At 42.2% G+C, this 20,386-nt stretch overlaps 1 protein-coding gene across 1 annotated transcript in view; it reads left to right on the top strand.

Annotated features, from left to right (window-relative positions):
* Nucleotides 1-20,386, top strand: part of CACNA1H (calcium voltage-gated channel subunit alpha1 H) — a 384,050-nt gene that overhangs the window by 263,066 nt on the left and 100,598 nt on the right. The window contains 3 exon segments of the mRNA XM_075179258.1: nucleotides 10,098-10,190; nucleotides 11,753-12,545; nucleotides 18,532-18,926. Coding sequence (XP_075035359.1) covers nucleotides 10,098-10,190; nucleotides 11,753-12,545; nucleotides 18,532-18,926 — 1,281 coding nt within the window.

Genomic DNA, 20,386 nt, shown 5'->3' with positions numbered 1-20,386 from the left:
GTAGGGGTGTTGCCCATAGCAACCAATCAGATTATAGCTGTCATTTATCTAGTACAACATTCTAGAACATGATAGCTAGAATCTGGTCAAATTGCTGATACTAGTAGGTTAATTGACTGCTAACAAATTGACCCTAGTCTGTGTGTGTGTGTGTGTGTGTGTGTGTGTGTGTGTGTGTGTGTGTGTGTTAGGGAATTTAGACTGTAAGGGACTGATGTGAATGAGTTCTCTGTACAGCGCTGCGGAATTAGTGGCGCTTTATAAATAAATGGTGATGATGATGATTATTTACCCACTAATATTAAAATATTAGTATTTTTGGAGATGACATGGTAGCCGGGACCACTGTACATTACGGCCCACCAGTGGAACGTTTATCATCTTGGATGATCAGTCTAAGCCTGTAATAACAATGTTCTCTCTGTATTCTATGCCGTTACTTAGTACTATGACCACGTCTCATTCCTTCTTATGTTCCCTGCAGACACTTCCTAATCACATTTCACTCATCCCTAACACATTTTACATTCATTGTCCTCTCTCAATTGCAGGGTCTTTTATTTTATTACTCTTAACTGTATTATATAACCTCATTGTGATTGTCTGTCCAAATCTGTAACTCGGTTACAGATGACACGTTCTCTAGAGAAATCCTATTGATGCAGCACATGGCTTTCCAGCCGCTGTTGAACTAAAAATCTCAGCATGCCTCCAGCTTGGCAGAGACCGGCAGTGACAAGGACTATACTTGAGGGCGTTTCAGTAGATTGTGTTATTAATTCATTATTGATTGAGCATCTGCATAATACCAAGCACTTTGCAGAGAACGTTTAATAGTTCACTCTTGTCTCTGCCTCAGTGGAGCTTACAATCTATATTCCGAGCCATACGCTGGGGATAATTATGTCAAGTAGACAATTAAGTCTTTGGAGTGTGGGAGGAAACTGGAGCACTCAGAGGAAGCCCACACAAACACGAGGAGAACGCACAAACTCTGCACAGATAGGACTCTGGTTACAAGACAGCAATGCTGACCACTGTGCCACCTTGCTCCACTGCAGTTTATTTTTTTGTCAGTGACTTTGCATTTGGATACTGCCCTAGGAATTGTGATTGGCTCCAAACTTACATAGTCATATGCCAAATTGACCGATATTATTAATTGTAACACTTGCACAACAGGCGGCCCCCCGAGCCTTAACCTTCGGCCCCCGGCTGCTTCCGGCTTTATTGTCAATTTGTTTGTTACAACTGGTAACACTTGTTTTTAATACCTACTGGTATGTTATCACTGATAGGTGTCTCCTTCTTTCATTCAGTGTATTGTTTTCACTTATTACAGAGTTTAAGAGTAATATGTGGCCCTTTGGAAGGTTAGAGGGCCACCCATGCGACCCCTTAGAGTGAATCAGGTTTCCCGTGACCACACTAGTGCTCCTTTCCTAACATTATTTAGTTGCAAAAATTGCACCGAGCCACAACAACCAATCAGCAATTAGCTTTTATCTACTACAAGTCACGCAATGAAAACGAGCTTCTGATTGCTATGGTTTACTAATAATTTTGTACCTACATTAAATGTTAATCAATGAGCCCTTTTGTTTACAAAGAGGCCCATGTTCTCCTTTTTGTCAAAGGTTTACAGGCTGAAAACAACATTGTACCACTATATTATTATAGGGATTATTATTATTATTATTATTATTATTATTATTATTATTATTATCGTAGATTTGTAAGGCGCCACCGTACAGTAGGGAAAACAGGACATACATAAAACAGGGACATACAAGGTAGACATAATAAATACAGACATGAAAACAATGGGTATGAAGGACCCTGCTCATTAGAGAGCTTACATTCTAAGTGGGAGAGGGCACAGCTGAAACAAGAGGAACTAGTGTGGCTTAGAGTGGAGATTGGGACAGCTGTGAGGGTACATTAGTGTGAGTAGTGTTATCTAGGATAAAGTCACCTCTAAAAAAGGAGATGTGTTTTCAAAGAGCTTCTAAAGATTTGAAGGCTGTGGGAAAGTCTTTTTGAGCATGGTAGGGAATTCCATAAGTGGGGAGCAGCACAGGAGAAGTCTTGTAGGTGGGAGTGAGAGGTGGTTACCAGAGACGAGACAAGGTGCAGGTCAGAGGTAGATCTAAGAGGGCGGGAGGGAGAGTATTTTGATATGAGATTTGAGATGTATGCAGGGGTGGTGTTGAGGGCTTTGTAGGTAAGGGTGAGTAATTTGAATTAGATTAGAATTCATAGGGAGCCAGTGTAGGGATTTGCAGAGTGGTGCAGAAGATGTGGAGCGGTGAGAGAGGGAGATCAGTCTTGCAGCAGCATTTAGGATGGATTGAAGTGTGGCTATATGGGTGTCAGGAATGCCAGATAGCAGGAGGCTTCAATAGTCAAGATAGGAGATGATGAGAGTTTTGGTAGCACGTTGAGTAAGAAAAAAAAAAGGGATTAGTTTAGACAAAGTAAACTGTTGCAACTAAAATGCAACATTTATCAATACTGGGTGTTGTCTCTTACATATAATGTATCCTTTAATAACACCAGAGAGAAGAGTAAACAGGTTCTAATAGATTGTTACATTTCAGGCTGCAGTGTAGTGTACAATATTGCTTTTTGCTAGTCTGCATAGAATTGCAGTGTGTTCCTGCGTTGTGTGTTACTGCTTTCTTCTCTATAAATGTAGCTGTGAATAAAGAGAAATGTTAGCGCTTTGAATGTTAAACGTAGATAATGCAGCTTGCCAAGCGAGAGATTGACAGCGCAGATGAAAACCGCCAGGAAATTGACTGCTGGGTGTTATGTAGAAACACGTCTCCTCTTATAGCTGCTGCTTACTGAGTCGAAATTTATAGTTGTGCCAATTCACAGGGACCAAGATGCATTTATTCTGGTTAATGAATCCCCAGCCATGTTATGCTGTGTTGTGTCGCTACACTAGAATAGATGGAATACACTGTCCTACTTCCTGTAATCGTGAGCTTTGCCTGTCCGAGCACACATACAGTAATTACATCCACAGCTAGAGGGAGCAGAAAGACTCGTATATCAGAATAGAATCTTAATACTTATTATTGCTCTGATTATAATAGCCGCCATAGCTGTGAAATAATTTTGGTGATCTCCCTGGTTTGCTGAGATGCTGCTGTTGTTTATAAGTTTGTCCTGTAAAAATGGCTGAAATCAATAGGGTTTTCTTCTTTCCAGTGATGAGCAGTCGAATGGTTACAGGGAAGGATCTTCATATAGTCTGTAATGGGGTAATTTACCCCTTCTGTTTGGGAACTAGAGGAGAGAACTATCAGTGAAAACTGGGCGGGAGATTATTATCTAATCGGACAAGATGGTGATAATAGCTCGCTAAGGCTGGGTACATATTAAAGGGTTTTCATATGATTATCGGACCATAAATGCACAATAAATGACAGTTTGGTCCGATATCGCATTAGTGTTTGTGTGCAACGATGAACGTTTATCATTCCACAGCATGTCGTATCATTTTATTTTATTTTTAAACCGAACTAAAAATCTTGTTCAACGTTAGAACGATGTCGCTCCAATCCTGCAGTGTGTATGCACTCGGGACCGACAGTGTCCATAGATCTCTATGCAGTGTGCAGCGTCACCATCTTTTCAGCCAATGGTTATGACAGATGAAAAGCTCAGATCTGAAGGTAAATCGTGTAAAACGTGTACAGTGTGTACACAGGAATGCTGATCGGCACTTTTTTTTATTTATTTTTTATCATTGGTAGAAGCGTTAAGAGCATCGCGTCTGAAGAAATTTTGTATAGTGTGTACCCAGCCTAAGAGGTGCACTGGTGGATCCAGAGGTGGGCAATCGCACCCTCTAGCAGCAATCTTCATCCCATTAAATTGCGGTGGAGAGGTCCGATCATAGGGGGAAAGAGGGCTGAACCAACTGGGACCATCCAATCAGAGTGAAGAACGCATAATCACCCCCCCCCCCCCTAAAGTAAAGGCTAGGTCTGTCACTGAATAGGTGTAGAGATGCAGAGGAACCCAGTATTTTTTGTTACAGAGAGAATGGGGTAAGCAGGGCCGTAACTAGGGCAGTGCGATAGGGACGACCGCCCAGGGCGCAACGCTGAAAGGGGGCACAGTTTAGGAATATTTTAGGTTCATTTGGTTAAAATTGAGGCCTAGGGGGGCGGCATTTGACTTTCTCGTCCCAGGCACTAGAATTTTAGGTTACGACTCTGGGGGTAAGGGCCCTAAACCAGTATCTAGGACCCCGTGGGGTCTTTCTCCAGCTCTATTATGTTAAGTGCTTCTGCAATCGTATTGTATGTGTGAAAGCTTTTACATTTCTATCTATGAGATCACTCAGCGTCTTCGTGCTCATATAATAGATGCCACTTTCTAGATTCCAGAAATGCCGTGTGGGATAAGGGAAGACTTTGTCATTCGTTTCTCTGTTTCTAGACATAATATTATCCACAGATTATCCCTTTTAGTCTAATTAATAATTGAAACCGAAAAATGGCAGCTTAATGTGGGCCATTTTCTAAGCCTCAAAACGTCACAAGGTAGAATTAACATTGTCAGGATTATGCTCATAATTATGCACATTATCCTCCAGCATGACTCAGCCAGCGGTAGATTGTACCGCTGCTTTTCCTGGAAGAACAGTGAACTTTATAATGTCCACATGTTCCGTTTGATAATCCTGCATGTGAAAATCTGCACATAGAAAAGAGGTGATTGCATTACATTTTGTAAAAAAATAAACGCATTGATACAAAAGGAGGGTCACCGATGGGGCAGTACAGGAGCCATTATCCTCCCTCCCTTTCTTTTTACATTTTCAAATCTTAGGTATCCTGATTTAAAGCTCGGCGTCGTCTCTGCTCTGTATACAAGCTGCGCCCCCAACTTTGTGCCCATTTACTTTTGGGCTAATTCCTCTCAGTCTTGCGTGCTTTCTAATCCACAAAACAATTTTTCCTGAGGTAACAATGGGAAGGGCTTAATTGAGGAATATTAAATATTCTTTTTAATGCTGAACAGTCCGTGGATCATTTGCTTTTACAGTGCAAGTTTAGAGGCCCACATGTAAATTTAGGAATTCTTTGGCTCACCGAAGGACTAAGCTGCCCCCCCCCCCTTCTTCCCTCAAATAACTCACCAATCATCCAGATGGGCAATGATGTGACAGACACTGAGCGAGACAAAATGAAAAAGGGAGATCTTTCATTTAACGCTGGTGACAGCGCTGCTAATCAGATAAGACTTGTCATGCATGAGGTGTGTAACAAAGTATTCTGCTGTGTGACTGCTCCAGCACAGAGAGGACTTGTTTAATAGGCTTAAAGTGGACCCTTCTGCTTCACATAGTGGAGGCGGCCATTTTGTGGGTTGAACCTATCAATTTCCGCGAATAGGTAAGTGAATTCCTCAAGATGGGAACAAAACGAGACAAATTTGATGAACAGCATTTTCCATTTCAAGTATGAAAAGAAGATCTATTTATTTTGTTTCCGATTTTTAAGGACATACAAAATACAAATAAAACAACAACCATGTTATACTCCAATGTACCATAATGCCTCAGTACCAACACAATACGTTAGATTTTTCTAAACCTAAAAAGGAAGAGTTATGGTGTTGCCCATAACAACCAATCAGATTCTAGCTATCATTTATCTAGTGCATTCTAGAACATTATAGCTACAATCTGATTGGTTGCTATGGGCAACGCCTCCATTTTTCTTTTTTAGTTTAGTAAAGTATCCCCTAGGTGTTTATTAGTCTCTTATAAAACAAAACACCACACAATGTGTAACAAGTTGTGTGGTGTTTGTTTCATTTGTATTTTGTATGTCCTTGGAAAAAGGTTTCTATCAACACCATAATGTTGGAATAAATATATCTTCTATTTAAACTTTAAACGGAAAGTGATGTTCGTTAAATTTTTCTCATTTTTTTTTAACCATTAATAAAAAAAAATAATATCTGAATCACTTCGCAGAAAAACTATTGGCTGAACATTCATCCTGTGATACCAAACTGCAGGAGATGAGCTTATATCTAGACAAGAATATCACATTGTAAACAAAGATTTCCGATACTGAAAGGTCAGATTCCGCCCTTTAACACAAGCACATCATAGCGGTTTATTTACCCAGAGACGTCAAACTCTGTTTTAAAACGAATTTACTGACAGACTTGTTCGGGTATACGTCAAACAGGCATTTTCTCTGGGATGCATTTAAAATGGGACCTTCTGAACTTTTCCTAAAATACTTCTCCGTCCACTTGAATAGGATTCTGATAAAAACATGGCCATTAACACCTATGAGTGTTGTTTCATTTTTATAAGGAGAAAAACTTTCTGGGTGTAGACTTTTAATGACCCAAAATAAAGCCAGCTTGGACATTAGTTTGCAAAGATCAGCAACCTTTTACCCTGACGTGTACAACAATATACGTTTTATTAAACTTATTTACTCCAAAACAAGACATCTACCTGCAAATCTAATGCTCCTAAATCCTTAACATTGATGGGGAATCCGCCGGATTAACTAAAGCTCAGGAATGCAGCGGTGAGATCGCATCTACAGCTCTGATTACTGAGGGGGAAAAAAAAAATCTTCTTTGGCTTGTCTTTCGTGAGATAGATTTGCCCCACTCCACTGAGCTCGGTAATGGAAACAGAAATTGCAGACAAATTGTTGTTGGCACATTGAGAACCCACATCATATTTCTCTCAGTTCCACGTTCTAATGATTTAATCTTCTCTCTATTATTCCTTAATCTCATTATGGCTGCAGCTGAGGAAATACAGGTGTACTTTCTGTAATCCGTTCCCCTGCTACGATTTATTCTAGATGTACTTGGTATATATATACATAAATTGTGCACTATGGAGGCACCTCCACCAGCCGAATTGATCTCTGAAAGAGTTATCATTTTTTTTAAGAATTGCGCCACTCAATTCCAGCATTTTTGCATTTTTTTGTGTATACGATATGCTGGCGAAATATGTAATAACCGCCACCAAATTATTTTCCTCTAAGAAAGTATAGTCGGCAGCAAACAGTCTAATGCCATTGTTAAAAATGGCGTGGATAACTGTTTATTTTATTGGCGCAAGATGCCCAATGAGCAAATGGTAAATGAAAGTGTCCCTATTTCATAGAGCACATAAGCTTTACATTTAATGATTTTCAGGTGGATTTGTACCAGGTAAGGGACTTTGCTTGGCATTGAGCCATAAGGATACATCACGCTTGCCAACTTTTCCTCGGTGGCTTCAGGGCAATCCCGCGAAGGTAGGCGTGCGGGGGCAGGTCTTGACCAAGAGCATCATTTTTGGGGCTAAGATGGCATGAAATTTGCATCATTAAGGCCCCCCGCCACCCATCAATTGCGGGGGCGAGAACTGGAAGGTTTCCCTGCTCTCCCGGGAGGTGCCCCGGAAATGCTGGAGTCTCCTGGACATTCCAGGAGAGTAGGCAACTATGCGTTAAAGAAAAGCAGCTAATGAATCTCTAGAGACTGAAGTGTCTTTTACATTTCTGTCTCCATTACTGAAGTCATGTTGACTTAGCTGTTGGTCTTTGATCTCCATGAAAATGGCCACCTCCATAGGCATTAATACATGGACATAGGACACAATTTCTGAACTGTGTCATCATGCCACAGATGGTGAAGCCAACCACGTCTTGTACTGGCTCAGCATCAGGGAGAATGCCAGACTCTTCAGGGAGTGCGGGAGATCACCCCTATTTCAGGGAGTCTCCCCGACATTCAGGGAGAGTTGGCAAGTATGGGATACATTAAGAATGCAGTTCTTAGATGTATTTTCACAATCTCAGAAATCTTAACCTGTCTCTCTATGATCTGGGTTGTAAACAGATAACATCTTATTCTAATCTCCAACCAAAAGGGCTGCATTGAGCACAGGGGGTGGAAAAATACAACGCTGGGTCCCATGTCAAAATCGGGGGGAGGGGAGCAAGCGATGCGGTCTGTCCCGCTGCGGCCCCTTGCTCTGCGCATAAACGGTGAAGCTCCACGCAAGCTCTTAGATGACTGTGGGTGTAGGTAGTGGCAGAGCTACCTTTGTTGACAGGTGTATGGCAGATATGGGCCCTTCCTAACCCTCGGGCCCCGTGGCCTATGCACCCGCTGTAACAGCGCTAGTTCTGTCACTGATTGAGAACACACTGTCCAGTGCAAACTTATTGATTTCTCATAATGAGTTTAGTTCTGTAACACTATCACTAATCCAGACCCTGCAACGTCAATTCTGTTGTTTAGTTACTGAGAACCCCTCTTGTTGCGGCTGTTTCAGCTGCAAAAAAAAGAGAAGCATATTTTCCTTCCTTTAATTACAATGAGCTATTTTACTGAACATAAAACTAAGGGCAGGCTTTATAGGTGGATTAGATTAATAATAAGATTACGAATGCATGCCCTAGAAGTTCTCTCTGGCAGCCGCTAGTTCAGAGTAGCTCTATTTATACGAGAGGTCTGGGAAAGGCCACAGAGACCGAAAAAGAAGAGTGTTTTCATGGCTTATTCTCAGAGCATCGTCCACTGTCACAGGCTCGGGGCAGCCAGGACGTGTCAATAAATCTGTTTCTCATGAACTGTACGCAGAGATGTCCTACAGGTCTCACTAAGGTACAGTCTAGTGCAGCCGGAGCCCTAGTCCTTGTATTTGACTGTATAAGTGGAGGGCAGACATCACCAAAAGAAAACGAATGGTTAAAGGAGAAATCAGAATTGGAATAAACTTGTCCCGCCGACTCCTGCAGTCCCTCGATGCTTCAGGCGTTGACTTTGAATATAAACTTCTGCAGATAAAGGTTGTCAATGTATTTCATCGACGACCTCCATCTGCAATATGTTCAATCTCTAGGCCAGGACTGGCCAACCTGTGGCTCTCCAGGTGTTGTGAAACTACAAACCCCAGCATGCTTTGCCAGTAGATAGCCAGCTGCAAGCTGGCAAAGCATGCTGGGACTTGTAGTTTCACAAAGGTTGGCCAGGCCTGCTCTAGGCTGTGAGCCCCGAAGCATGATGGGACTGCAGCAAAACAGACAAATGCCTGGGGCTCTGCCCATGGGGAACCCCCAAACTTCTTTACAGCATTGCTGCAGCCACTTCTGTCCACAATTTGAATGGCTGCAGAGGCAGCAGGTTTGTTGTAGTTATCTCTGGTGACAGAATGAGGGACTTCGCGCATGGCTACCGTCAGAGGCGGTGTTTGTTCTTGAGGATCGTTAGGCCATCTCTGTCATTGTGAGGCTAAGCCTGGCACGTCAGTGTGGTTTAGTATTGTCTGCACAGATGTTCCACCAGTACCACATCTTCCTAGAACTTTGGCTGTTTTGAACGGAGCTCCAGAGCTTTCCTATATGACACAGGTACATGTCCCGGCAGAGAAACTCACATCTACCTGGTACGGTGCAGGAAGTGATGACTAGGGTCATCTTCTCGCTGTCTACCAAGTCCCTGAAAATCACTTTGTTAACTTTTTTTTTTTTTGTCGGCTTTATGGGGCTGATTCAATTCCAAGCGATGTGCCGCTGGACATCACCGCGATGTCCTGCTGCGCACATTCCCGGTGCTGTGGTACGCCAACATTGCAGACTTTCCTGGGTTCCTCTATGAGGTGCGAGGAGAAAGTGTCAATGTTGCATTGTCACAAAGTACCTTCACGACCATTCCAAAGGCACGCCATGGCACAACGCTTAGGATTGAATCAAACCCATATATTTATGGAAAAAGAGTATTTAAATTGTAAAACAATTGCATTAAAATGTATTTCAATAGTTATCATGAGTCCACAAATCTACGCTAAGACTGAAGTGTCCATGGCGCACTTACATGCACCTGCCCAGCAGCCCAGAATCTTTTGATTTTTTTTTTAATGTTGTCAATTAGTTGACTAATTAGCTTCTCACCTTTCTATCAGTGCTTCCTAGTGAATTTATAGCCTGTAATCTTTCTCAGGAATATTATATCAGCCAACAAAACAGCTGCCTTCAGCCTCCTCTGCTGATTGTATTGTATCATTATCGTAATTATCTTTTTTCCCCCTTCTCTCCTAGGTTATAACCCTGGAAGGGTGGGTGGACATCATGTACTATGTCATGGATGCACATTCTTTTTACAATTTTATATATTTTATACTACTTATAATAGTAAGTATCCACTTTTTGTCACATTTGTCTTCCAGATGTTGTGAGTTTATCCCATTTTTGCCTGGAACTTTGAATTTCTGCAATTAACATCTAAGCTGTAACTTCCTCCCCTGCTTTGGGGTAGACAATTTCAGCCCTGGCAGTATTAATTTACCTTTATTTGTCTTGCATTTCTTTATTTCTATTGAGCTTTACAGTAATCTTTATGAATCAGACTTCGGCAACATTTGCCTGTCCAAGTGTTATGAAGCAAGAACTCCCAGCATGCCTTGCCAACGATAGGCTGACAGGGAATATTGGGAACTGTAGTCCCAAAACAGTGCCATGGGTTGCCCCCCCTGTGCTATAAATAGTAACAGCATCAGTGCCACTCGAAATAATCTACTTCATGCAGAATCTCAGGCCCTGCTGTTGCCCATATTTGGGGCCCCTCTCCCCATTGGTTGTACACGCAGTCTAGGAGGGGTGTGACCGAGGAATAGGAAGATATTGGTCCGCATAGCCATTTTCCCCTATAATCCTTCTCAGATGGGATGTGGGTGGGAGGATGCGTACAGGGGGTCCCCACTGGAAACCCTTTAATTGTTACCCACTTGCCCTATCTTGGTGCCCTTGGTTATAATGAGTCCAAAAGTGATATAACCACTGACAAAGGAGGTCATCATGTGTCCTTTGTATGATGAATGTCTACAGTGTAGAAAGATATGTGGTATATTATTAGAAGGAATATGTTAAACTGTCCATCCCCTAATTACAGCGGAGGCAGCCATTTTGTGTTCTGGACACGAGCCTGTCAGTTCACTAGCAACATCACGGAGACATGACACTTTGATGTCACTAGACCCTAGTGAATTTGTAGGCTAAATAATGGGCCAGCCCACAAAATGGCTGCCTCCAGTGTGATCAGTCATTTTGTGGACTGACCCCACCAGCCCACAAAGTGGTTTGGCAACATATATACACTGTACTACTATAAATATAGTATTAAAGTGCACCTGTCATCTATACACCGCTTCGGCAGCCATTTTATGGACTGAACCAATATTCAGCGCCTCAATTCACTATTGGGGAGGCAATTCCTCCCCAAAATAATAAATTACCCAATTGTCAATCCCCTTCTCTCTTGCTTCTCTGATGAGTAAAGTAAATATGCCAGCACCACACTGGGGAGATTCAGGGGAGGGCGTATGTTATAATTTGCCTCATGTGGTAAATAGGCCAGTAACGGCTTTAGACCACAAGATGGCTGCCTCTACACTTCATTAAAAAAAAGGAAAATGATTTCACCCCTTTGATGCAGTTTAGATTATAGACTCTGTTAGTGGTTTATGTATTTCTTTTCTAGACCAACAGAAGGCGAGGTTTCTGAAAGGTCGTCTTTGACAAATGTGTCTTTGTCGACGGTGTATAAACCATAAAGTAGATGTAATGCACGACAGTGGTCTGACATGTTTCCATATGTTTATGTCTAAGAGAAGTATACTGTGATATCAATAATGTGCTCCGCGCCTTCAGATCTCCTTTCAAGCCATTTGTTTTTTCTCAATTATTTATTCCCTCAGGTGGGTTCTTTCTTCATGATAAACTTGTGCCTGGTTGTGATAGCAACACAGTTCTCTGAAACGAAACAGCGGGAGAATCAGCTCATGCAGGAGCAGCGGGCTCGTTACCTCTCCAACGACAGCACAATCGCCAGCTTCTCCGAGCCGGGCAGTTGCTACGAGGAGTTACTCAAGTACATCTGCCACATTTTCAGGAAGGTCAAGCGGAGGACGCTGCGTCTATATAATAATTGGCAAAACAAGAGGAGGAAAAAGGTCAACCCCAACAGCGCCGCCATGAACGGGCAGGGCCGTGGCCGTAAGTGCAAACGGCGGATCACCTCTATCCACCATTTGATTCATCACCACCATCATCACCACCATCACCACTATCACATCAGTAACGGGAGCCCCCGCGGGCCCAGGTCAACTCCGGAGATCTGTGATGTAGAGATGAAGATCATGCAACCGAAGAGCCAACTGAGGCTTCTTCCTCCGTCCCCCGGTCATCAGAACTCGCCACCCAATAGCGAGTCCGTCCATAGCATCTACCATGCAGACTGCCACTTTGAGGGGCCCCAGTTGAAATCCTGCAAGTCTTCCAATGCCTCCTCCAACACCAAAATGGATGCCGTGCTCAACCATACCAACATGAACTATCCCACCATCCTGCCTTCCCCCACCAGCAAAACCAGCCCCGCCACCTTGCCAAAAGGAAAGAGGAGCGAGAGCACTCCGGCCAGTTTGGTAAACAGCCCGGTCAGTTTGAATGCGGACTCCTACGGAAAGATCCACCACCTAGTGGGAGAGCATGGTAAGGCACATCAGTCCAGTTCTCATTGTAGTACAACAACACAAATGTAAGATACAGCTTAAAGGGGAGCTCCGTCTTCACAAAACTCTATTCTCTGTCTTATTTTTGTTACTCTGAGAAATGACAACAGGTATGTTGTGTAGGTACAATTAAATCCAATGCCCGCATCCGTTGTTTTATCCAAGGTTGACAAAAAAATAAACAAATCTCTTTGGAAAGCTGAACTCTCTGAAAATAGAGTTCCCATAAAAGATCTGAGACTACGTTCTGTATCTGCAGATACATTTATCTTCTAGTATTACGCCCCAGATATTGTGTAGTTGTGTACTCTAAGGGCTAGATTTACTAAGCTGCGGGTTTGAAAAAGTGGGGATGTTGCCTATAGCAACCAATCAGATTCTAGCTATCATTTTGTAGAAGGTACTAAATAAATGAAAGCTAGAATCTGATTGGTTGCTATAGGCAACATCCCCACTTTTTCAAACCCGCAGATAAGTAAATCTAGCCCTAAGCCTTGTTAGGAAAAGGTAATTTAATTTATTACTCATTTTTCTTCTGATATATGGTTAAGTAGTAACATTTAAAATGAGCCGCTTATCCGCAGAATGAAGAGGTAATGAGAGAGCTGCAAGACTGTTTCATCAAAGTAAAAAGCCTCAAACTACTTCTAAAGTTGTGCTTTAGGGAGGTCTGGACAAGGGTCTTGGGAAGGGCTTCCAACCAATCAGAAAGTCACAGAGGGCCGCCATCAAGGAGCTTCCCACTCCCATTTAATTATGTCAGACATAAAAAAAATACATATAGTTGTTTAACATTCCACCGCCGATTCTAGACGTATTAGTCGCTCCCCTAAACTATTCTTTCCTACTTACAAATAAAGCCACCTTAATAAAATAATGATACAATATATCAGATATTACATTTGTATTTTATACTTGACTGTTATTCATTTGTTGATGTAATTTTTTTTTCGTTTTGAATTTTTATTTCTGACATAATTGAATTTGGTACAATGTGCCCTTGTTTTTACCCCAAGGGGATATACGTGGTTGCAGTTGTTTATAGGTTTTTATGTAACAAGTACACCTTAAGGCAACAAGGTAGTTCTCTCGTATTATATACACAGCAAACCAACCTTTTTGACGTGTCATTTCCTGAATTAAAAAGCCATTAAAATAAGTACAAAGCTCTGCTCACTATAAATATAGGAACGGATTTTCATCATTAAGTTAGAATTTTCATTTTTTCTCTCCAAAAATACTGCTTGTGCCATTTATGTCCTAAGTTAATAATGAGATTGGGAATGGTTTTCAATACATGGGTCACTATTGTTTCTTTGAATTTTTATTCCATGTGTATTTGTGCTCACATAAATTCATTCACCCCACTGAAAGTATTATCACCATCTCCTGGATAGAAGGGAGTCCAGCGGCCCCCTGCTGATCATGCAACGCCTCTGTAAACAATGAGACTCAGCGTTTCGCTGAGATTGCTCCTCCCACTAGAACATGCAGAGTTTCGCAGCCCCATAGAGACCACCTTGATTCCTAGGTTCCGGTGCTTCCTGCAAAAACTGACCGATTGGCACAAAACTTTTTCTTAAGCGGGAATACCAAGAATAGCAAAATTTGAAGGCTAGCGTTGCCAATGTTCATCTCTACCTAGATAAAATACAACTTGCATTTTTATTTCAGATCCATTAATATGAACCCATTTTCACATCATTTGTCAAAACAGAACTAATGCTATAAAGCCCTTGTACACACCCATTAATCACACTTTATAGACAATTAGGTGATTAATGTTTAAGTAAAACAAAAAGCTTAATGGCAGTTCACAAGCTAACAATCACACCAAACGTGCTGTGCACTCAGTAATAAGTATGCTTCCATTTTTGCAGTGCTGTGGAGACTTGTAGTTGCAGATAGGGGCTCCGCAGAGGTGGAGTCACAGGTCCCATCCCATCTCGCATAGACAGGGGTGGGCTCACATGCCAGGCAGCCAATAAGAGCACAGAACACATCAGAGGGGGTCATGTGACCCTCCCTAGTTCTGCCCTGCTTTCCTCTTTAATTGCTGTACAAAACTTTATAACTAGTTACCTGCTCCAGACACTAGAAACCCATCCATGCTGAATTTTACACGCGTGCTCCTTACACAACATACAGCTCATTTTATACAACGCCATGTGACGGATTAGGTCAGTTAGTTGAATTCTGCTTCTTGATTTGGCTGGGTCTGATCTGGCTTATATAATATTGACTGGAAGTAATAATCGCTGTTGTGAATTACTCATTACTCTTCCTAGCAGTGGAGTGGAATTGAATCACGAGTAACTGGATTCATAGCGTTGGAACATAAACACTTAACTATAATTGCATATATTTGCGCTTACATAAATAGCTGCATGCTGATCTGGATGGAAACGGCTCCATTACAGACAGACTAATGTCTGATATTCCCTTTGAGAGGTAGTACATCCCTATCCTACTTTCTAGGTTATCTGCGTGATCTTCAATGCTTGTCACTCCTACAGTGCTGTCACGATGTTCCATTTACAAAGTCCTGTTTGCATCACAAAACATTTACAAAAGCTCTCTGTCTGAATATGCAGGAGGCCTGCTTGTTTCCGGAGTGAGAGGCAAGGCCGGCAGCATTAAACTTAACACTTCAGCTGTCAGGAGACCTCCTCAGAGTAAACTAGACGGAGCACCTTGTCCTGCAGAGACATATTGTACTGCTCTCTCCAAAGTGGACAGCTGTCTAACTGATGAAATGACAAATGAGTGCATGAGGTGGACTTACATTCCCACACGTCTGAGCTCTCCAAGTCTCTAGATGACAACATTTCAATCCAATGCTTAAAGACTGATGCTGCACAGGGTTGTCAATATAAATAATGCTCTGCTTTGGTCCATTCCTAGGTGTTCTGATGTATGTGTAGCCACATTGGAGAGCCAAGGGCCACTTGTGAGGCCCCTTAACATTTTAAAATAGTCCATCATTTACTTTTGGTGGACAAACAGCACCACATCCCTGCAGAAACGATAGGACCACTGGACAGGAAAATATAATCCTTCAATTTCCCCACGTGTCAGCATTCCCGTGTGTAAGCGTGTCTCAAGTGGGAGGGGCTAGATCACCACATGACCAACCTGAGCATCTACTGTAAGCGTTAACGTTAAGATTGTGATGTCACACATACCTCTACATGAAAGTTCATTTAGCTTTTACTTCATCGGAGAAAGCAAGCTCCTACTTTTGTTAAGAAATGCAAATAGACATCCAAATAAAATAACAGACTATGGGGCACATTTATCATTCATCGGCAAAAATGAAAAATAGTTATCAATCCTCATCGCATGGATAAGGATTGAACTATTTCTCAAATTTATGAAAAGCGGATCACAGAAACAGCAGTTCCGAAAAACTGCTGTTTCTGTGATAAAAAAAAAATCACATTTACCCCTCCTCTTCGGGACGCGCTGTCTCAGGATCTCCTCCAGGTCTTCTTCGCTCCTCTTCATTCTTCAATTGCGCATGTGCGCACAAAGATCCCCGCTCTGTCTCTGCAACTATCGTTGCAGAGAGAGAGAGCGGTGAGTGACAGGGAGGGGTCATGTGATCCCTCCACACATGCGCTGTCCAGCTCTGCTCTTCGGAGCAGAGCTGACAGCATTGGATTTTTTAAATTTTGATAATGTACGCCAGCTTTTTCGGAACTTGTTAGATAGCGGCCAGGACCAGTCACCATACAGTTGAATGGTGACTGGTCCCAAAAACGAAGAGGAGTGCAAAGCAGCAGATATTCTCTACAATATCTGCTGCGATGCACCTTTATTAAATATGCAGAGGACACATCGGGACCTGATTCCCCCGGTAAGTGCTTTCTTAAATATGCCCCTATATATTTCCCCTTCAAGAAAAAGTGACAAAAAAATACGGATCACTGGTTCTTCAAGTTACTTTTCCTTATACTTACTGAAATGTTCTCCCTTAATTGAACTTTGGAGGTGATATCAACCCAGCACCCAACGGATTTAATGATGTTGATGAAAAAGTTTTTCACTGTCAAGTGTGCAGGGGAACTGGTGTCAGGTGCTCTCGAAAAAGGATACTGAATTTAAGCTCTTCAACTTGATGAAAAATTTGTAACGAGCCATCCATTACGTTCCCACTGGAAACTCAAAAGGAGAGGCGCGGGGTCAGGTAGCCACGCTGTTTCAGGGCAGGGGGAAACTATCTAGTGTTGGGGAAGAGACTGGACGGGTAACTTAACCCTTCCTTGGCAGACAATGTGCAGCTATGGTGGCTGCTGGTTGGGTAGTGGCTTCACGCCATCCAATCGTTGCTCTACATGTTTTCCAAAAACTGCATAAAATCATTTTACAAACAGAGCATAAGTACCCACTGTGTCTAATATCTAGACTTGAAGATGTATCTTGGAATAACGTCTGGCTATATATTATTGAGGCAAGTAGTGTAAATAAAACGACTGCCCTTGTGCATTCTGCACTGTGGTTATGCGAGTACCAGTTTATGCAGATGTACAATTTATTTCTCCAGGAACTCAAAACTAAACAAATATCAAACTACTTTTCAGTCATATTCCGCTTTCCGGTGCTTATCTCCGAAACGTTCCCTTGGTGACGGCACCTATAAGCCGCTGTTCATTGACAGTTCATATGTCTAGATGAAGACTGCGGACTGATTAGCAAGTGTATAGTGTATTTAGTGCCGGCTGATGCTGTGTCAGCAGTAAACTCTACAGCGGGTGCAGCAACATCTACTTTCTCCAGGCAGCAATTTCTACATATATGACTATCAATGACACTTGGGGTAGATTTATCAAAACCTTCTAACAAGGAAAAGTGGAGGTGTTGCCCATAGCAACCAATCAGATTCTAGCTCTCATGTTCTAGAATGTACTTGATAGCTAATAGCTAGAATCTGATTGGTTGCTATAGGCAACACTTCCCCTTTTCCTTGTTAGAAATTTTAGCAAATCTAAACCTTGTCTATGTTTCATTAAAAAGGAGCGAACAACAGTGATATTATAACAACTTTGGTGCACAGACATGTCCCTCTTTGTCTCATTCACGGAATCCATCCCAGCTGCCATTGTCAGACTTTTTGTTAGGCAATGTAGATACTTCCTTTAGAGGGCTCTAGCATTCAGACCTCCCAGCTGCCCCAATAATAGGCACTGTCCTTAGTTTGTCCCTATATCCCACTGTTCATTTTTCCTTCCAGTTTCTCCGCCTGTTATCTATATGTTGCTTACAGTACGGAAGAAAAAGACAGAGCAACATCAATGTAACAGCAATTAGAGTTTTAAGTTGGGTCTTGCTAAAGGTCAGTTTCAGACTGAGGGGTATATTTACTAAAAGTGGAGATGTTGCCTATAGCAACCAATCAGATTCCAGCTGTCATTTATTTAGTACATTCCTCACAATGACAGCTAGAATCTGATTGGTTGCTATAGGCAACATCTCCACTTTTTCAAACCCGCAGTTTAGTATATCCAGCCCTGAGACTTCTTATATATTACTGGGTGAAGGGCATTTTAATTGCTTCTGAAATGATGCTACTGTCTCTTCTTCTTATGGGTGGTGGACGGACCCCTGTACTGAATTTTAAATCACCCAAAAGGGTTTTATGATGAGCGACCAGGTGCTTCTTTCTGCTTCCTATGCCATGTTGCTTACATTACACATGTATTTATCTGGTGCTTATAGTTAGGGAATTTAAACCGTAAGCTCCAAGGGGACAGTGACTAATTATTATTACAATAGACCTATGTTTCTTTTTTAAGTCCTTATTATTTGGAGCTTATGTATTAAAATGTCTTATCCCTCACTAGCTGCAAACAAATCTCTTCATCTTTTGTCCGCTAAGTTGATCTCTGTTGGGGTGTAAGTGGTATAACGAGTGTTTGTATCATAGAAGCGCGTCTTCCTATTTTCATTGGCTTTTCTACTTTCAGGCCTCTGCAGGAGTTCCAGCAAATTATCCAGTCTCAGCGTCCCCTGCTCCTTACCGAGTCCTCAGCCCAGCCAGATCATTTGTGAGCTCCAGAAGTGCTCGTACTGTGCCAATCTCCTGGAGAACCCGGAACTGGAGCTCAGCGACTCCGAGAGCTGTGAGTCGGACACGAACGGGGTGTACGAGTTCACCGAAGACCTGAGACACGGGGACCAAAGGGATCAGGTGCAGAAAGGGAAGACGTTCAAGAAAAAAGGGAGGAATAGGGTCTGCAAACTCTGGGAGGAATTCACCAACCGACTGAAGAGGATTGTGGACAGCAAGTACTTCAACCGCGGGATCATGATTGCCATCTTGATAAACACGCTGAGCATGGGCATTGAGTATCATGAGCAGGTGAGTCAAGTTCACTAATCTGTATACACGAACAATGGGACTGCAATGCCTCAGTGTTGTCACTGGTTCCTAGTGAATGGATAGGCTGCATTATCAGTGATGTCACTATATCCTAGTGAATGGATAGGCTGCATTCTCAGTGATGTCACTATATCCTAGTGAATGGATAGGCTGCATTCTCAGTGAGGTCACTGGTTCCTAGTGAATGGATAGGCTGCATTCTGAGTGATGTCACTGGTTCCTAGTGAATGGATAGGCTGCATTCTCAGTGATGTCACTGGTTCCTAGTGAATGGATAGACTGCATTCTCCGTGATGTCACTGGTTCCTAGTGAAGGGATAGGCTGCATTCTCAGGATGTCACTGGTTCCTAGTGAATGGATAGGCTGCATTCTCAGTGATGTCACTGGTTCCTAGTAAATGGATAGGCTGCATTCTCAGTGATGTCACTGGTTCCTAGTGAATGGATAGGCTACATTCTCAGTGATGTCACTGGTTCCTAGTAAATGGATAGGCTGCATTCTCAGGATGTCACTGGTTCCTAGTGAAGGGATAGGCTGCATTCTCAGGATGTCACTGGTTCCTAGTGAATGGATAGGCTGCATTCTCAGTGATGTCACTGGTTCCTAGTGAATGGATAGGCTGTATTCTCAGTGATGTCACTGGTTCCTAGTGAATGGATAGGCTACATTCTCAGTGATGTCACTGCTTCCTAGTAAATGGATAGGCTGCATTTTCAGTGATGTCACTGGTTCCTAGTAAATGGATAAGCTGCATTTTTATGGATATTAGTAAACCACACAATTTAGCTGCCTCCAGTGTGTTTGAGTTACAGCTGCACTTCAATATGGTGGAGTAAGTTTAATTTCCCCTTAATGAAATTGTGAGTTATTAAGGGTATATCCGTACATACGCCTGTATATATCGTAATCACAGAAAGTCACACGAGAGATATTTAATTAATGCTACATTTCTTAGAAATTCTCTATATTGTGCAGATATTTGCTGCATCGGCCCATCCGGGGGCCTGAGCAAGCTCCATACAGTATTATTCCAGCAATGCTAATTAGGATATTGCAAGGGCCCTGGTTATTAGGAGAACTGCTGATATCTGAAAGGTTAATTATCTGATTTTCACTTTGGATTCAAACATTCACTAAACCTGGGTGGTTTTTTTTACCTTGGTTATTACAAGTGCTTTACACAGCATAGAATTTATTGCATATTGCCCCTTTGTCTGTGCAGTGTAGTGAGGAAGCTTCATTATGATAATCTTGCGTTAGCAGCGAGTACCATTCACTGTAATCCATTCATCTACTTTTACTGTGTCGTATATATACTATGCTTCATTCTGGTCAAGTTCTTTCATTCCACCAAAATAGCATTTGACATAAATTTCCTTCTTTAAGTGTACTCATTACCTAAACATAGTGGAGAAAGCCAATTTTTTTTCTGCGTAAT

This window comes from Mixophyes fleayi, chromosome 7, assembly GCF_038048845.1.
Source record: "Mixophyes fleayi isolate aMixFle1 chromosome 7, aMixFle1.hap1, whole genome shotgun sequence".
NCBI classification, from domain to species: Eukaryota; Metazoa; Chordata; class Amphibia; order Anura; family Limnodynastidae; genus Mixophyes; species Mixophyes fleayi.
Note: the sequence above shows the minus strand (reverse complement) of the source record. Positions and strands in the feature narration are given on the sequence as shown.